The following is a 14,495-nucleotide window of genomic DNA, read 5'->3' on the forward strand; positions in this document are numbered from 1 at the left end:
ACCTGTGTAAGACGACCACTCATGGGACCTTCAAAACGTAGTATTTGTTACCAGGTGGTCTCCTTATACAGGCCTGTATTACAGGGTCATTTCACTGGAAATAGCATCCCTTGGTCCTGGTTCCGGTGGTCTTCTAGGACAGGTGGTCGCCTTATCCGAGTGGTCGCCTTGACAGGTTTTACTGTAGTGATTGCTGGCAACGACAGACACGCTGATACAGATCAAGTGTGAGCACTGAGCAGCTGGGTGCATGATGAATCAGCATAATTATGACTCATGAGACATTGTGCAAGTCACTGATTGCCCTGCAGCTGAAAACACAAAGACATAGTACAGTCAACTTCGCTTATAACGACACTCGGCGGGGCATCAGAAAAGTGTCCTTATTCGCGAAGTGTTGTTATACCCGAAGTCTCATTATATGTATTACAGTTGGATGGGACTTTGCTCGGGGCATGGAAATTCTGTCGTTATTCGCGAATTGTCGTTATATCCGCAGTCGTTATAAGCGAAGTTGACTGTAGCCTAAATACAATCGTGTACAGTACATGTACATGTGTAAACTTTCCAGTTGCTTTTGTCAACGCATCTCATATTGGGTTATTATTGGAAAGACTCCAATGTTGGCTGCACCAAACCAGGATGTGCCGGCGAGGTACGGTTTAGTATTACAGTCGTCCCTCTCTAATCCGGCACTTTATAATCCAGCACCCTCGATAAACCAGCACAATTTTCAGTAGCCAAAATGTCCTCTTCATGTACATTGCAGCAGTAAATCAGATTTGTTAATCCAGCACCCTCCCTAATCCAGCAGATTTTCGTGGCACAAATGGTGCCGGATTATAGAGGGACCACTGTAGTATTATTATCAAATGTTTACTAGGGCTATCCCCACAGGCCTGTAAGGTCAATATGTCACATGGTATGGTATAGTATGGTATCGACTTGAACTCAAAAGTCACGAGTGCATGATGTACAACTAACAAAGAACAGTGCAGACCTGAGTCTGAAAGCTGAGAGTTTATGAAGCCATGCGGCTACAAAGCGATCAGTAGCATTGTGCATGTGTGCGTCTAGATATCTATGCCGTTCAGAGAAAATGCTGGTATACAATCATGTATGTATGTTGCCGTGGATTTTTGGACTGGAGGCTAGCAATTTAGGCCATATCGCACGCATACAATCCGAAGCCAGTGTAAGTCCTAGGTGGCGGACTTTTAAAGGATAGAAGGGGTGGCTACAGGTAGTACAGTGAAAAATTCGCATCTCGAGAAAGATCATTATCTTGCAAGACAGAACATGTGTAAATTGATATGATTGTTCCATGCAAGTACAGCAAACTGGGTCCACCAGGGAGTGGCACGATATGATTCACTGGACCTTTCGTACTCAATGGTACATACATGTACATATTTCCCTTGACACTGGACAGCTTTAGACATTTTCCGGCAACTTCCAAATTAGAGTAAAGAGCAGCGAGGAAACCAGCAACATGTAGCATTGTGTCTATGCCACTATCCACTTGCGTGTGTACCTTCTATCTCCGAAGACTTTGGCGCTTGATCCATGCAGGTTAGTTCCATCCTTTCCAGGCGAATGTGTTCATAACGCCACTCTCCTTCATCCCTCCCGTTCTGTTGCTGTCACACACCGCCTTGCCGGGGCTGGTCTGCTTTAGACGGTCGACCAGCGCCTCCACCTCCTCGGCGGGGAGCTTTTGTCCGCCCTTGACCGTGGTCTGATCGATTTCTTTCTCCGCGGCACGTGTGATGGGTTGATGGAGGCGCTCGCTGATTGCGTCCACCTCCTCGGCCGTCATCTTCTGGTATCCCAGACCGGAATCAGGCTTGAGAACGGTACCCCACGTTTGGTTGTTACCCCACGTTGCACAGCTGCTTGACTTTTCCATTCCGCTCTCCACCGTCGGCTGAATACCGTTGCCTCCTGCGTTGGCTATGGCCAATCGAATCGGGTGTTACGGGCAGGTGCAGCTATAAAAAGACTGTGAACTCCGCTTGTGCCTGTGCTGACCAGCTCTGGATGAAGCCGATCTTCGATCAAGGCTGCTAGGGCGTAGGATATCGGGCCAGAGCTGTGTCACGGGAGTCAGATTTCTCTAGGTGTTCTGGACCCTACCGACTGGCATAATCACAAGCGGCCTCCGTGCGATGCTCAATGTCGTCAAACACACTCCAGTAGCGACGAAATCAACCTGCGAACCTCAGCGATCCTTGCCTTTTGTTTACACAGCCATTCATTATCTCCACACCCACAAGCTGGGTATGTACATGTGTGGTCCACAGCTTACGGTGAAGCGTGGAGTCATAGCCCTGCTGAGTTACCCGTGCGGGTCCTGGCATCCCAGTTCAGGACTTCGAGACAACTGTCCGGTCTGGTGACCTACCGCCAACTGCATCATGCCTGGTAGACGGAGCCTGAAATGTCGAAGTTTGGATCAAACCCTGGTTCTGAGACATCCGCATCGCCTAGCTGTACGGAATCACAGCTTCCATAGCTAGTATAGGCTGTCAGCATACTAGCGACTGGTGGTATGCAGTGCGGAGCACATGACGCTTTGCGGGCCTGACTTTGTCCCATGTATCACGTGATGCGATCTAATATACCAGACAGTACGTCCTCCCTCTTGTTACATGCTATCAACCAAACAACGTAGTATCCTTTTCTACCTGGACTCCTCCTTGGTTTCCCTTTTCTCTCTAGCTCTTCTCTTGAACCTTCTTGCTATTATTCACTTAAATGTGGGGCTTTGAATAAAACAAGTCGACATCAGGATGCATGCTCCCGGACCGGCTTCTAGCACATACATGTGTATGCCATTGTGCTCCTTTTTTTCTTAAGCCTCTGAGTCTTATACGGGCAATCACAGAACATGATTTCACTGGCCTGACCGCGGCAACAACTGCAAAGCAAAGCAAAACAAAAAATGTAAATAAAAATAAAATGAAACTTTACAATCTGCACACAATGATAACTCCATTTTTGAGATAGTCTCTGTTGATCAGTCAGTATCCGTTACCCGTGTTAGCTAGTTGCCAACAAGGCGGGCTTCAGCAACAGGAACATCTGGAGAGGCGTCATCCATCCCCCTATGCCAGGGAAATGGTGAGCGAGCCCCCCGCAGACACATGATGTTAGCACGCAGCAAAGCAAAGGCCAGCCGGCTCCGGATAAGCGAGATATGGGTATGATACCCAACTGATCCACGCTCCTCCATAAGGACAGCCAGCCGCCGATAGAAAGCAGTAGCAGCACGGCCCATATCACCAGTTGTTGCCAGGACAAGTGGAGTGAAACTCGACATCTCCACCTCTCGTACTCGTTCACCATAATGGCGTCGCTTCTCAGCTTCGTGCTTGTTGAAGGCAGATTGGATGTGGGCCGACCGGTTCGAAGCGGCATATGGGTTGAATACCCTTACATCAAAAAAGCAGCGTTCAAACCGTCCGCCCCACACCCCGCCTGCCACAATGTCAAGCCGTGCCTGGTCAGTTGATATTGCCGTCCGATGGCGAAACTGCTCACCAGTGACCGGCTGAAGATGAGGCTCCACCGCAACGTTATTGGCCACTCTCCGGAGCATGCTGGCGGTGACGTCACGTACCTCATTGTGGCGCAATGTTGGAAAGCCACCCTTTGGACAAGATAATGCGTGGCAGAGATCGAAACTGGCCCCACAGGCACAGCTACTGCCATTGTGCTCCTACCCTCCACCCCTGACCACCCATGCATCTTCAACTGGACTCCCATCCTATTCTCCACACATCCTCACAGTTCACAATACAATGTAATACAATCATGTACATATCACTACTACTAGTAGTCCCCTCAGGGCTGCTGGCCCTCGTCCCCAGGACCTCATGCAATGTTGGGTTGGTGGGGCTTGTTCATAGCTTGGGCATGTCCGAGAACCGGTTTAGCGCCAGACGCTACCACAAAGTCATAAGAAAGATGTCGATCACTCTCCTGTTCAGAGTTGTTCTCTTCCTGTTATGTCGACATGGCGCGTCTTTCTGCTTCCCAATACCATGCAATGTCGTGTCTCCTATTGAATGGGTGAATATACCGATAATGATACTTACCAACATAACAACCGGTACATATTTTGCAACAGTCGCTTGACCTTCGCCTTGCAAGCTTGGCTTCAGGTCGATGGATTTTTGCTTCTTTTTTTTCTGGGTTCAAAGTGGACCGCCTCTTGTACGGGCAAAACTTCAATGCTATCACTGCATGAAGATAACAACCAAGAGCTAGAAAATACCGATAACGAGCGAGACGAAAGAGCAAGAACCAGAACTAACAGTTTTTTTACTGACATTTTCAAGGCAATTTTCAACGAACTTGATGTGAGTCTTATGTGACAGCTGGATATTTGCCGTACACTAGGCCGGCGGCAAACAGTCACGGGGCATAGCTACACAAAAGTACTGTGACGTCACAATGTGGCGCAGCGAAACCCGGCGCAGGTTCAGAGTGACGGAACAGAACACGAACGTTTCTTTTCCTCTTTTTCGAAATGAAAAAGAAGTTCAGCAGGTCAGGTTCATTGATTTTGATTTTGTCCGATTGCTACATGCAGTGTCTTTGAAGTCTTTCGCTGTGGATCACGGTTTCAATCAATTATGAAGCGAAGCAAGGAAGCGGGGAAGGAGAGTAAAGATGCGAAAGGCTCAAGCAAGGAAAAAGCGAAAAAAAGGTTCGTCTAACTGGACTTGCGAGTGTGTCTGTCCGGACGTAGTTTCTGGGTGTGGGCCTGTGCAAGTTCAGTAGTGGTACAGTTAGTTGTGCGCTTCACAATGTTCGTTGTGATCGTTATGCATTCTTGTCTGTACTGTATTGCTAGTACTCACCTTGTGTTCTGTTGCACGGCAATGTTTTTACGCTGTTCACGACAGGGGTCTGGGTCATTTGTTTTCATTTATTTTTTATTAATTCAACTCAATATCATAGCATCAATAGTGCATAAACAAGAGTATGCAACTGTGGTTATGGGTCCGCACGCGGTGCGTTGCCTTCATTACGTAATTTGCTTCTTTCACGCTCTGAAAGTATGCACTCAAACCCATTGCCATCACAAACTTACCTGGCCGTGCCTCGCTCGCCGTTGAGAGCAACATCGCTCCAGAATCGTTGTCGGGTGGCTCCGTAAGGTTGTGCGCGTGCGCCGCGCTGTGCTGCCGTCACTCAGTTACGTAGAGAGTTGATGGCCTAAATATTCGTCTCTGGGAGACTTTCGACGCGGGGACTCTCTCTCCACATCTTTCCCACCGTAAGCACCGTGCGTCGCCAGCGAACTGCTTTCATACTCACACACAGAACTGCTCTCATACTCACACACAGAACTGCTCTCATACTCACACACAGAACTGCTCTCATACTCACACACAGAACTGCTCTCATACTCACACACAGAACTGCTCTCATACTCACACACAGAACTGCTCTCATACTCACACACAGAACTGCTCTCATACTCACACACAGAACTGCTCTCATACTCACACACAGAACTGCTCTCATACTCACACACAGAACTGCTCTCATACTCACACACAGAACTGCTCTCATACTCACACACAGAACTGCTCTCATACTCACACAGCCTCCGTGTACCAAGAGTAGTAGCATATCGGGAAAAAGAAAAAAATTCAGTTCGAATATTCGTCACCTCACGAACGTCCGTTCTGCGAAGCTGAACGAACGAATATTCGGGATATTCGTTTCAGCCCTACCTTTTAGACACTCTCCATTGTCGGTTTCTATGTACTAGCTAGCACCTAGAGCACGACCCCAGTATTCCACCCCCCTCCCACCGCGCACGCGCGCGCGCACACACACGCACACACACACACACACACACACACACACACACAAAGTCACTTGAAAATGTGCAGGCCCGGTTTTAATGTTTGCTTGAGGGCGTGAAAAGAGAAAAGTCTGAAGAAAAAATTGACTGTCACCGCTGTGACTCGAGCCAGGGTGCCAGGGACCTTCCTTTCTAGTATAACCAGCCATGGCCACATTCTTGTTATGATTTTGACTTTCTCCCGTGGATGTATTCAGCTCAGCACCTGCCAATGGCAGACAGCCAGAATCCCCATACGGCATGCTACGGTATGCAGCGAGGTTTCTGTTTGTCCTAGCTGCCATCTACATTTCGTCGCGGAGTGCTCGAACGGAGAGTACCCATTTAGCAGCTTCGGATACGTATCGACTTCGGCGCATGAACGTTTCGTGTTCGAAGGACTACGAGAAATTCCCAGGTACTAGTATTTGTGTGTGTGTGTGCGCGTGCAGGCGTGTGTGTGCATGCGTGCAGGCGGGCGTCTACGTGTGTGCATGTGTATGTTTGGGTGGGGGGGGGGGGGGGGTATGTACATGTGTGTGTGTGTTTGTGTATGCATGCACACAGGAGCACACTGTTCTGCATGTGTATTGATTTGCGCACAGGGATGGATGTGCTTGTAATGTTGGCTGTGATATAGGCTGTGCAACATATCATATTGTGTACCGTATGCATGAAGTGTGTTATGTAATGGATATACTACTGGTAGTTTTCCCGTTACTGTAAGACCAGATATTTTAACATCAATTGTTACGTTAACGATCTGCGGATTTTTGTGGGTTAGCAAAGTGAAATTCTAACGAATTCCGTCTCAAAACCGGCAAATGGCTGTACATGTACATATCGTTTTGTACATAACGACTTCGAATGTTAGCGAATTTTGCGAAATGACTGTTCAGCTTGTTTCGTTTATCGCAATTCTAGAATTTATAAAACTAGTTAAATCTTCACTAGTTTGAGGGAAAGACACATTAGATTAGTGAAATCGTTAGAATTAAATGTTCGTTAACATTACTTGTCTTCCAGTACACACCATGCTCTCTCCAAGCATCAAATATATTATTTTGAATCATACAAGGAGGCGACTGTTGGATATTCTTCTGTAGCGTGTGTTGTATTCTTATTTCTTACCAATGCCAAGACTTCTTGCCAAGAGGACTTGATCTCCTTGAGTGTGCAACTCCCGCATACCTCGCTGTCCCGGCAGAACTTCAAGTTGACGTCATCGTTTTAATGCAAGGCTTCTCACGAAAAATGCGATCGAGTCCCCCAACTAAGCCAGATTTTGAGCAGTCAGACTTGCACAATCTAGCACAAAGCTGACAAGGAGTACTGAGATATGTTTCTATGTTACAATTTTTCCTTGGCTCAACATCCGACTTCTCTCACGAGTTATATATAAGTTGTTTGTACCCAGTGGCAGCGCATCGCATGTGGTCCTTGCACTAATTTGCGCTGGATCAAACATGGATTTGTCCATCACGGGTCTAAGATACGTCTGATAGGACTTGTGCAACGCGCATTGCACCATAAAAGTGACGTTGAAATTCTGTTGGGACGGCAGTCACGGCACCCACTGTGGAGTTGCACACTCTTGGGGGTTATGTACTCTGACCAATGCTGTAACTATCTCTGCATCTAGTGCTTCTCTCTTCACTTGGTGCACTGGGCATACATTGCGTTCGAGACCCCACGTCGACTAAAACGCGATGTACAATATCACTTCTGCAACGCGATGAGCGACGAGCGATGCGATCGAGAGTTTTTTCTGCAAAATGTTGAATCGCAGGTTGTCGCAGCTCCGTCGCAGGTCGCATCGCGGGAAGTTGAGCCTAGTTCAACTTCTGCAACGAACGATGAGCGATGCGCATCACTTTCTACATCACAGACCCACGTGACAGGTCGCGTGCAGTCATGGACTGTGCGTGCCCTGCAGTATTTCGCTGCGATATGCCGTGCATTGTGCATCGAAGACTCTTCACGCGATTCGAAAAAGACTTTCGCTCGACGCTCATTGCATCGCAGAAGTGATATTGTGCATCGCGCTTTAGTGTGCTCAGCTCCACCACCATGACACTCCCTTATTCATCATAATTATCACAAAGTGTTTGTATGGAAGTTCGTAAAAAAAGTGCTTGACTGTTGTCCCTATTCTTATCATCAGGATATCTTCTCTTGCTTGTGTTCTCCTTCTGTTGCTCAACCTTGTCTCTAGGCTGTTCGCCACAAGCATGCGGTAGAGTGGTGATGGACAAGTTTGTCCGTGATGAGGAGATCGAGGGCCTGATCGAGTAAGTTGCAGAATGTGTGGAATTATATGCGTGCGTGTATGTGTGCCTGGGTACATGTGTGCCTGGGTACACGCGTGCCTGGGTACATGCATGCCTAGGTACATGCGCCCAGGGTGTATGTGTGCCTGGGTACGTGTGTGCCTGGGTACATGCATGCCTGGGTACAAGTGTGCCTGGGTACGTGTGTGCCTGGGTACGTGTGTGCCTGGGTACGTGTGTGCCTGGGTACGTGTGTGCCTGGGTACAAGTGTGCCTGGGTACGTGTATCCCTGGGTACATGTGTGCCTGGGTACGTGTGTGCCTGGGTACGTGTGTGCCTGGGTGCATGTGTGCCTGGGTACGTGTATCCCTGGGTACATGTTTGCCTGGGTACGTGTGTGCCTGGGTACGTGTGTGCCTGCGTACGTGTGTGCCTGGGTACGTGTGTGCCTGGGTGCATGTGTGCCTGCGTACGTGCGTGCCTTGGTATCGGGTGCGTACAAAACATAATTGCGTCCTTAAAAACTGCGAACAAACAATGCTGAACCTTGACTCGTTTTGATTTGAAGTTTCTTTTTGGTTTGCTTTTGAAAATCATACTTTACACATGTATAATTTCCTGATTTCTTCACCAGTTTCGCATTTCATCTATCCATTGTGTTTGTTTGTCTGTAAAAGAGGTTGTTCTTATCACTGAACCTTGACCTCATTGTTGTTTGTTGTGTTGTTGTTGTTCTACAGGATAGCAGAACGAGGCATGTCTCACGGTGGTTCTGATGGCGGGGTAAGGGAAGTGTGCATGCACATCTGTGCCGTGAATATCTCCGACCCTGGTCTGATCACGCTGATCAGCGGTTTGATCTGCGTGCCAGCGGACGGAAGATGCACGCTGGCTATCCGGCAAACTCCGGATGCAGTATTTGCCCCATTTTTGTGCACATTTTCGATGCCCAATCTCAGGGTCGAAGTGCAGGTTGTTGTTGTGTGCACTCTTGCCAGACACCGTAGAATTTCCCTTATGGGGGACAGGCTGGGACCAGGCACTGCCCCTAACTAGGAATTTCCCCTTACTTAGAACATACATACTTGTTTTTTAGGTACGTAAACATTTTTCCGATTTTTTGTGTCAATCCATAGTTTGGGGACCATTTTTCGTGGAGTTGTCAATTTTGTGACTCTAGACGGATTCGAAGCGTGCCCTGTAGACGAGAGTGTGTGTGTGCCTGGATCTGGCGAGTCCGGGTCAGGGAGTTTTACTGTACTCGAAGTACATTGAAATCTGTCATAGGAAGATGTGCTTGGAGTGGTGCAAGTTGTCTCAAGGAGTGGGGGTGGGAAGCTAGCCCTTAGCTTAGACCCCAGCATTACAATTATATTTCATCACATTGTCGGGGAGTTTTAAGTAGGCTTCAAGTTGGGATAGAGGTCTGTGTTGATGCTGCACCATCATTGATGTTCGCGTTGTTGTTTGTCATTCTCTGCACCTGTTTCAGGCTACGATTCTAGATCTGCATTCTGGTGCTGTATCCAGAGGCAAAGAATTCATCAACGTCTATAAGTACGCTCTGACGTAATACGATATAATTATGTGTGTGTGTGTGTGTGTGTGTGTGTGTGCGTGTGTGAGTGTGTTTGTGTGTGTGTGTGTGTGTGTGTGTGTGTGTGTGTGTGTGTGTGCGTGTTTGTTTGTGTGTGTGTGTGTGTGTGTGTGTGTGTGTGTGTGTGTGTGTGTGTGTGTGTGTGTGTGTGTGTGCACGTGTGTGCGTGCGTGTGTGTTTTTGATTGTTGTAACCCCATGCATCATCGCATGACCTTTCTCGTAATATTGCCACGGCTGGACATCGTCCTCATCTCCGGGGTTGCTCCCCTTATTAGGGTTGCTTGCATATGCTATGAGATTGAGATTGAGTAAATAAGTGAATATACATAAGAGAGATTTGAAGCTGTGTCGCTCTGCCCTATTATGGGTATTGAGCACTCTTCGGACAGTGAAGCACGCGACTTGATTGCATAAATAAATGAATACCGGTGCAAATAAATATGTGATCCCATCTCATTGCAGCTGAAATGCACCATCTTGAGAACTTTGAGGCTCTGCTTGTTTGCGTAGCTGTGCAGGATTTCAGCCGTGGACTGTACCCGTTCTGTGTCTCGTCTTTTCTAAAGGAACTCTAAGCAAAGCGTCATTTTAACGACAGCTATAGTAACAGCCAATGAGAATGATTTTTGTGGTTGTTTGACGTTGTTTACTGCAGGGCAACGAAAGGAGCCATCTTTACCAAGGAGGATTTTGCCCTATACAAGTAAGCCAAAAGAACTGAGTGGATACGTCTCACTTTGAAGTTCATCTGAACTGCATACATGCCCGGCTGTTCTGGATGCCCGGGACAGTCTAGAGAAGGGGGTGATTGTCCCAGGTCCATGGGGTGATTGTCCCAGGTCCATGGGGCGATTGTCCCAGGTCCATGGGGTGATTGTCCTGGGTACATGGGGGTGATTGCCATGGGTCGAGGTCCATTGTGTGATTGCCCTGGGTCCATGGAATAATATAGCTGATATGACCTACAGGAATGAGCCAGAGCACGCTAGAATATGACCACAGACCAAAAATTCGATTTTCAGTTTTTTGTTCAAAAATGATCAAACACACCTAATGTTCACTGTCTGAAAGTTTTGGATCGATCGGACATGTCTAAGTGTTGCTACAATGGTATTATATGCAGCACTGTTGGAATGGTGAAATTCTATGTACAGCAATGGGATTGTCATTTTTGCACACAGTTGATATGTCCCTTGGTTCATCCTTTCCGGGTCAGTTCCTCTGTCCAGGGTCTTATAGCATGAGCTGACAGGTACTCGGCCTCATCCAAATTCCTATAGGCAGCTGAGCTGGGTGGTCGAAATACCTCCTGTTTGGAGCACCACTGGAGAACCGCCAGCGAAAACATGGTCAACATCTGTAGATGCCCGAAGAAGTTGGCACTCCACGTCCTCTCCATCACACTCTACCTGTACTTTCAGATATACAGTATACACTGCTGCACACAGTCTTCCTCAACATAATCGACGTTGCACTCATATTTTCCCACATCAAAGCACATCTACACACGGTTTTCTCCGCTCACCAGAGAGTACTGCTTTCGCTGCCTACTGCTCGTGCTAGCGATGTTCCGCATAAGGGTACTCAAATTATCGACTTGAGCAAGTTGAGGGAGCAGCAGAGTCCATTGATTGTTTTTGCACTTGCAACCAATATTGGCATTGTCCCGGATATGTGCAGCGATGTCCATTCTGGCCAAATCATCGGCCGACTCACCTCCCAAGTCAGTGTCGATGCTTGCCAGGTTGTCATCAGAGTAGAATTCCTCGTCACTGCAGATCGTGGGACTACCAGCATCAATTCTTTTACGCTCGACGAAAGTGTCGCCCTCAAATGACTCGTCGCTGTAGCCATCATCGTCTTCCTTCTGTTTCCGACCCGAATCCTCAAAATATTTTATCCTGCGCATGGAGTGCGAGGATGTCGTCTTCTTCCGCTCCGCAGTACATTACTACTAGGCTCTTCCGTCGATACATCGATGACGATCAGTTTTAGGCGACTCAGCGCAACATGGAATACAAACTCAAACAAATAAACTTACTTGCAACAAAGAAATGCATCCGGAACAGTCCAGTCGACCGAGGAGAACAACAACAGCGACTCGCGATGCACTGCACTTCGTATTTTTTGCCGTTGAATTCAAATCGCGATTATCTCGACTTTTTCAAAAAAAGCTGTGGTCATGTTTTAGCGCGCTCTGGCTCAGGTATTGGAGGGTCTGGTCACGTCTGGAGCTCCACAATATCATTTGCTCGAATAGGCCCGAAGGCTTTCGTGTATGCAGACTTTGACAGTAGCTTATTAGTCAGTTACCGTTTTATCTCTAATATAAGAACAGTCCTTTATTTTTTCAATGTACCTCCGCCCCGTGCTATTAATGGAGACGTTCCTTTATTGGAGACTGTTCCATTATTATTTCAACCTCATTTCAGAGGCATGTTGCCATGCCAAATTCATGTCAGACGCACACATTTCAGGGTTTTTTCGCCGGTACTGCATTTTAGAGATAATACGGTACATGCATTTTACCAGGTACCGATAGACAGTGTGCTTATAATGGAGACTGAGCACTCTATTTTTTTGAATGCCGCCCCAAGGTGTTCTATTATTGGAGACGTGCTATTATTGGAGACTGTGCTTATATTAGAGATAATACGGTATGATGGCACCGTGCCGTCCTTAGGCATACGCGCATGTGTGCGTGTGTGTCTGTGCATGTGTGTGTGTGCGCGCGTGCATGCGTGTGTGTGTGCATACATGTGTGTGCATGTGTGTGTGTGTGTGTGTAAGTGTGTGTGTTTGTGTCTGAGTCTGTCTGTGTGTCTGTGTGTGTGTGTTTGTGTGTGCATGTGTGTGTGCGTGTGTGTGTGTGTGTGTGCGTGTGCGTGCGTGCGTGCGTGTGTATGCATGTGTGCCGTGGCTTGGCCGCGCTGGTTGCAGGACTATCAAGAACCGCGTCAAGAAAGCCGTGGAACTTGAATTCAAAGTTCCGGCAAAGAAGCTCTACCTAACCCACCCGACCTTCTTCTCTCGAATGACTGACCGGCCGGCTGCCACATCTCATGACGAATACTGGCATCCACATATCGATCGAGTGAGTTACCTTGAACTGCCTAATGTTTAACCCTTTCCCTGCCAAGCCTTGATCCGGGGTGCTGGCCACGTCATGGTGAACACAAACTCACAATGTACTCACCTGCATGCTCGGGTTCAGAACTAAATTTATTTTATTGTCACTTCGCATTAGACATGGTTAGCATTTTACCGTGCACGCTGTTTTCGACGGTTGGCGTGTAGAGGGCGAGTCTACTGTTTTTTCGTTGTGTATTTTCGAGACACGGTTAGCAGTTCGGCTTCTGAGTCCTGACTGCTGACGCAACGATCGACTTGTGACGTAACCCTAGTTGGAAACTTACCGTTTCGTTCTCCCGCTAAACAGAGCTTTCCATTGTCGAAACGGTACCAAACGGTACCAAACCGACGGTATTTTGGGTGTTGGGTACGAGTACCATTGGATCTAGCGCGTGAACGGTAAAAAATGCGAACCATGTCTATTGACGGATTTTCACGATCTATGGCTTGTTGGAAAGATCTGGATCTGACGAAGACACCACGATAGTTTCCAGGTCAAAAGACATGCCAGGAAGACTGCTATATTTTCTCCACGTCCCCCTACCATGCCTCAATTACAAAACAACATCTCGCGTTTTCTATCGTCTCCTTACTCACCTCAAAGGATTTTCACGATTCAAACTGCAAAGGAAAGCCGAGATTCAAGCGCTTCTGTTGATACCCAATACGCATGCGTTGCTCTCAAGGGAAATCCCCAGCATGCACGAAGTGACGAGCAAAAAGTTGTAGTCGATCGCCGGCAGGTGAAATTTAAAATTTCCAGCCGTCATACATTGGCCTACCGCAAAGATCGTTGTATCAGTGAAAAGCTGAGTCCAATACTTTTCCAACGATGCATCATGCGTGAGAATCCCTTGCCGTTTGAGTGAATTACGAAAGTTTGAACGCTCGTCTATATGCCGTGATGTGTAGCACACTGTGCACTTTGGGTGCGTCGCGTATACCGGTACTCGACGCTGGCCAACCAGGGTACATTCTGAGCGTCGCGTATGTGCAAGGGGGTGAGTGGGTTGAGAGCAACACTGGCTCACACTCAATCACTGATTTTCACAAATTCATTTCAGAAAAAATTCAATTCTACGTTTCGGTCATAAAATAACACTCTGACATCAGGAGGGCCTAATGTTTGCAGTGTATTAATCTTTGCTATTTTGTGAGAAGAACATGACGTGAATATTACCCACCGTGACATCAAACTTCAACAGTGGGTGTATGTGTGTGCCCACAGTTCTCCGCGAACATCTTCCATCGTAAACTCGCTCGTTTTGAGCAACCGCGAAAATTTAGAGACGCGAATATTGGATGGTTTACGGTAGTCAATACTGAGTCAACAGTCAGCCCTGCTTGCTCCTCACAGTAGTCAACAGTCAGCCCTGCTCGCATTGCCCACAGTAGTCAATAGTCAGCCCTGCTCGCATTGCCCACAGTAGTAGTTGCTTGTGGTCAGCGTAGCTACTGACGCATGCCCCTCTGTATTTCTAATGCTTAGATATTGTCGTTCATGACCCTTTTCACCAATATGCATGATGTGTGTGTGTGTGTTGTTGTTGTTGTTGTTTCTTTATTTTGTGTGTGTGTGTGTGTCCCCTCCCATTGCTCACGACGAGAGATACCGAGAATTGTGCGAATA

At 47.5% G+C, this 14,495-nt stretch overlaps 2 protein-coding genes across 2 annotated transcripts in view; one reads left to right on the forward strand and one right to left on the reverse strand.

Moving 5' to 3' along the window:
• Nucleotides 1–918: 918 nt before the first annotated feature.
• Nucleotides 919–2,260, reverse strand: LOC135812151 (uncharacterized). The gene has a single exon (XM_065325471.1). The coding sequence runs from the start codon at nt 1,907–1,909 to the stop codon at nt 1,574–1,576; it is 336 nt and encodes a 111-aa protein (XP_065181543.1). The 5' UTR covers nt 1,910–2,260; the 3' UTR covers nt 919–1,573.
• A 2,284-nt stretch (nt 2,261–4,544) lies between these two features.
• LOC135812152 (2-oxoglutarate and iron-dependent oxygenase domain-containing protein 3-like) overlaps nt 4,545–14,495 on the forward strand; it is a 15,520-nt gene continuing 5,569 nt past the window's right edge. The window contains exons 1-7 of the mRNA XM_065325473.1: nt 4,545–4,714; nt 6,082–6,281; nt 8,079–8,154; nt 8,875–8,917; nt 9,627–9,691; nt 10,389–10,436; nt 12,674–12,827. Of these exons, the coding sequence (XP_065181545.1) occupies nt 4,641–4,714; nt 6,082–6,281; nt 8,079–8,154; nt 8,875–8,917; nt 9,627–9,691; nt 10,389–10,436; nt 12,674–12,827 (660 nt within the window). The 5' untranslated portion in view covers nt 4,545–4,640. The remainder of the gene's footprint in view (nt 4,715–6,081; nt 6,282–8,078; nt 8,155–8,874; nt 8,918–9,626; nt 9,692–10,388; nt 10,437–12,673; nt 12,828–14,495) is intronic.

This window comes from Sycon ciliatum, chromosome 3 (assembly GCF_964019385.1).
Source record: "Sycon ciliatum chromosome 3, ocSycCili1.1, whole genome shotgun sequence".
In the NCBI taxonomy this organism is placed as follows: Eukaryota; Metazoa; Porifera; class Calcarea; order Leucosolenida; family Sycettidae; genus Sycon; species Sycon ciliatum.